We start from the raw sequence: 4,183 nt of genomic DNA on the forward strand, positions 1-4,183 counted from the left end.
CAAAAATTGAACCTAGAGGAAGACAGAATCCAGGTAATTTTTTAATTTTAGTTATTACTTGTGGTAATTAAAATGTTAAGAATAATAAAATAACATTTCTCAGATCTGTTTTCTTTTTCCTTAATTTTAGATCTGGTTCCAAAATCGGCGTGCAAAGCTGAAAAGATCCCATAGAGAATCACAGTTTCTCATGGCCAAAAAAAATTTCAACACAGATCTCCTGGAATAGATAGAAAAACTAAACATGGGGGAATTATCTTCCAATTGTGGAATATAAAGAATCAATGGGGATATCAGTGTTAAAAATGTGATGTTTTCTTTTCTGTGTTTAATCTGAGTATTGTCTTTTTTTTCTGAAAATATATTGTAAATAATTACTATTATAACATGGTCTATTATACTTGGGCACTTTTAGTTACAATAAAGGCCTTTCCTATATATTTTAATAAACTTTTTCAGAAAAAGCCAGCTATTTTTTGTGAGCAAATTTTAATCTAATAAATTCGTTTGCTAAAATCAGTAAACTCATGACTAATTGACTCCACAAATGGATTCCATTTACAAAATAATTCAAGTCAAATATATCTGAAGAATGGCACAAAGGTGTGATTTGTTTCAATAAGTTTCCTTCAACTGCATTTTGAAACATTATACTTAAACATATTAGTGTGATTTATTCGTGAATCTTTTTGTTCCTCTTGATTTCTGGCAGAAAGCAGTGAGAATTTCTCACTATATATCAACACAACAAATCCGTATAGCATTCCAGTTTCAAGTTGTTTTTTTTTAAAGCAAAGTTATTATGCCAAAGTAGAGATGTAAAATCATGAGTTGTCTTATTCATGCCATTAGTATTGCATTTGCACAAAAGAACTGAGCTACAAATAAATGCAAATTTTAAAATATTTTTCTAGTCCACTTAATGTTGTGCTTTACTTGCATTCATCAAAGTAAGAATGATCATCTGGCTTGTATCTATTTCCAGTTTAGTGATTTCCAATCACCTGTATATTTTGTTACAAGTAATATGTTGACTGAGGAGGTAAGATAAATCTCCTGCCTTTTGTATATGTTCTGACATTGTCACTGGTAATAATCAGGGCACTTTCTGGGCCAAAACTGTATTTTCTTTGCATTTGCCACTGTACCTGCCAGTTAAAGACAGGAATAAGATAAGATGCGTCACAAGGGAGTCCTGCCACTGGAGATTCTGGGTATTTATTTTCCAGTTAATTAACGGAAGGCCAAAGTGGGTGTTCTTTTTGATATGAGCTGAAGAACGCTGACTTTGTTTCCTGGAAGCTGTATTTCAAGTTTGCCCATTTGGATTGAATTCTCCCTTGCTTGCGTTTTTTTCCTTCCTATTCCTCTGCCCTTCTTTTCTCTTCCGGTAATGACCAGAGTAGAATAATTCTTGTTGAATTATTGAGTCTCTGCCCATTATATATTTTTTCTTTCATTTTTTAATTGCATGGAAAAGACTAGAGGAGTTTGTATCTTATTGCTGAGGAAAAGTACCATGACTCAGATTTTAGAGCTTTTAAAAAATCATTTACTGAGAACAATTTGGGGTAGAGAGCTCTGTGTCCCAACAGCTGGTCAGCAGTAAGCTGTGCTTATCCTGTTTCACTATTGCTGAGATGGAGAGAGAGGAGGAAGAGAAGGGCAGCAGGGAAGTAACTGGAAGAGCAGAAGCATTAAATGTTTTCCAAGAAGTCTGTGCTGTCACCCTGTGGGGCCACTTTTGCTAACATAAAGAGCTGCTTTCAGTAATATTATAAAATTCAAAGCACTATTTATAAAATATATTAGTCACAATTTATCCACCAAGAGCTTTCTTTGCTCTTCGTAGGTTCCTATGAAATCATATTAAGGTGGAGGACTAGAAGTCACCAGGAGTGGGTTTGAGGGGAAAGGATCATGTGATGGGTAAGCTTTTTCAAATAGCCATTTATTTTAATCCCAAAGGTCATGTTTACATACTGTAAACAATTCAAGCATTATAGAAGTAGAGTAAAACCTCCCTCAAATCTCATCCTTCACAGATAACCATCATTAAACATTTTTGTAGATCTTTCTGTGTATAAAAGCACATATATATCTATACATGTATATACACACATGTGTATATGTTTGTTGTTTTTGCTGTTGTTATTTTTTATAATGTCATCACACTTGACATTCTGTGCATCTTTCTAACATCTTGCAGTTTCGGAGATATAGCTCTGTCTCCATCTTAATGTTTGCTTGTCTTAGCAAGTCCTGTGTATAACTAACTATTTCACAATGTTAATATTTAAGTATTTTTGAACTAGTACTTTTCACAAATTGAGATTTTTCAAAGAGTAATCATAGGTTATCTAGAATTTATCTAAAATTAAACCTAACCCAAATCTGAGAAGTATGAGGATTCTGTATAAAATTATAGACTTTAGAAAAAAATGAAACAGCATCACAAACATTGATCAACGACTAGAAGTGCAATTAAACTTTTTTTTTTTTTTTGGCCACACTGCACGGCATGCGGAATCTCAGTTCCCCCACCAGGGATCGAACATGTACCCCTTGCAGTAGAAGTGTGGAGTCTTAACCACTGGACTGCCAGGAAGTCCCTAAACTTTTTTTTTTTTTTTTTTTTTTTTGCGGTACACGGGCCTCTCACTGTTGTGGCCTCTCCCGTTGCGGAGCACAGGCTCCAGACACACAGGCTCAGCGGCCATGGCTCACAGGCCTAGCTGCTCCGTGGCATGTGGGATCTTCCTGGACCGGGGCACGAACCCGTGTCCCCTGCATCGGCAGGCGGACTCTCAACCACTGCGCCACCAGGGAAGCCCCCTAAACTATTTTTTAATTATACAAACTTACCATATCTATAAAAAGCCTGGTGAGGAAAGAAATGTAGTAACTCTAGAATATCATTATCTCATTATTTTCCAGTGACAGCTTAATATAACTGATTTATGTGATTCTAAAATTCAATTTTGTGTATAATTGAAATAGTGTTTATAACCAGTTATGTATTTATAACTGAAATCATTAATAATAGAAATTATGCATCTATAACTAGAACAAGTAACATTTAGAAGTCAGAAAAAATTAAATATAAAATTTGTAATATTAAAGAAGTAACTATGAATGTAATATGCACATCCTTTTATATTTTCAGATACTAATAACAATATTATTAAATATTGTGAAGTGAGTTCATAATATGTAAGAATATTCAAGAAGTAAGATAATATACAAGATCACTAGTGTATTTACCCTAAAATCATTTCCAAAAACCTAAAAGATAAAAGGCTGATCTTGTTAAAGGAAATAATGGGTCAGTAACTCTCTTTAACAATTAAAATTGCTAGTAAATTGGAGAGAATATGATGATATTCAAGGGAAAAACTGGACTTCAGCTTTGAGGAAAAATCAAGCAAGATGAAAATGGAAATGAAAACCCCAGATAAAATTATCTTTCCCTCAAAACACGAAGGCTCTCTCTAATCCACAGCTTAACTCTGCTGCAAGTAATTCCAAGCCTTTGTCTCCATTAATGCCTAGGACAAGGTGAACAGTAGTAACAAATCAAACTAATGCAGTCAGGCTAATACCTGGAGCGTCTCTATTATCTGTCGACTGCCTAAATAAGGTTATTTGGTCTCCCGTAATGGCATTTGTCTCTTGTGAAGCCAGCCAGACAAAGCCCGTCACTAACGAGTGCTGGTGGAAACAATGCCTGTGTGTGCTGGTGGTCAACTTTTGAGTTAATCAGTGTTAATAGCCGCTTTCACCCCCTGCATCTTGTCACACATTTATGTGAGTGGCATAAATCCCCCATTACCAAACCCAACACACACCATCAACCTGGGCCTTGTGCTTACTTCTAGTCCGTTTGCTGTACGCTAGTCCATTTATTGATACTTGATGTGGAACCCAAATCAAAGTACGACAAATAGTGACTTGCTATCTCCATTTCACCGAGCCCCATAGGACTAAAAGGCCCTCCATGTGCCTTTGGCTAAATTTAATGTTCATCTTGACTGTTCTGTCTCCTGCTGGGGCACCAACCACAGCAGCAGAGCAGCCAAGGCAGCTCTTGGTGGCTCCCACACTCTACATTCCATTAAACTCACCTTTTCCATTTTCCTCCCTCCTATTCTCTTGTTTCCACCCTTTTCCTTTTTTGCCTGCT

The 4,183-nt window shown here is 35.9% G+C and overlaps 1 protein-coding gene across 1 annotated transcript in view; it reads left to right on the forward strand.

Moving 5' to 3' along the window:
* The window catches only part of HESX1 (HESX homeobox 1), a 1,598-nt gene extending 1,369 nt beyond the window's left edge, over positions 1-229 (forward strand). The window contains 2 exon segments of the mRNA XM_065885900.1: positions 5-33; positions 131-229. Of these exon segments, the coding sequence (XP_065741972.1) occupies positions 5-33; positions 131-229 (128 nt within the window).
* Positions 230-4,183: the final 3,954 nt, after the last annotated feature.

The sequence above is a fragment of the Phocoena phocoena genome, chromosome 10 (assembly GCF_963924675.1).
Source record: "Phocoena phocoena chromosome 10, mPhoPho1.1, whole genome shotgun sequence".
NCBI classification, from domain to species: domain Eukaryota; kingdom Metazoa; phylum Chordata; class Mammalia; order Artiodactyla; family Phocoenidae; genus Phocoena; species Phocoena phocoena.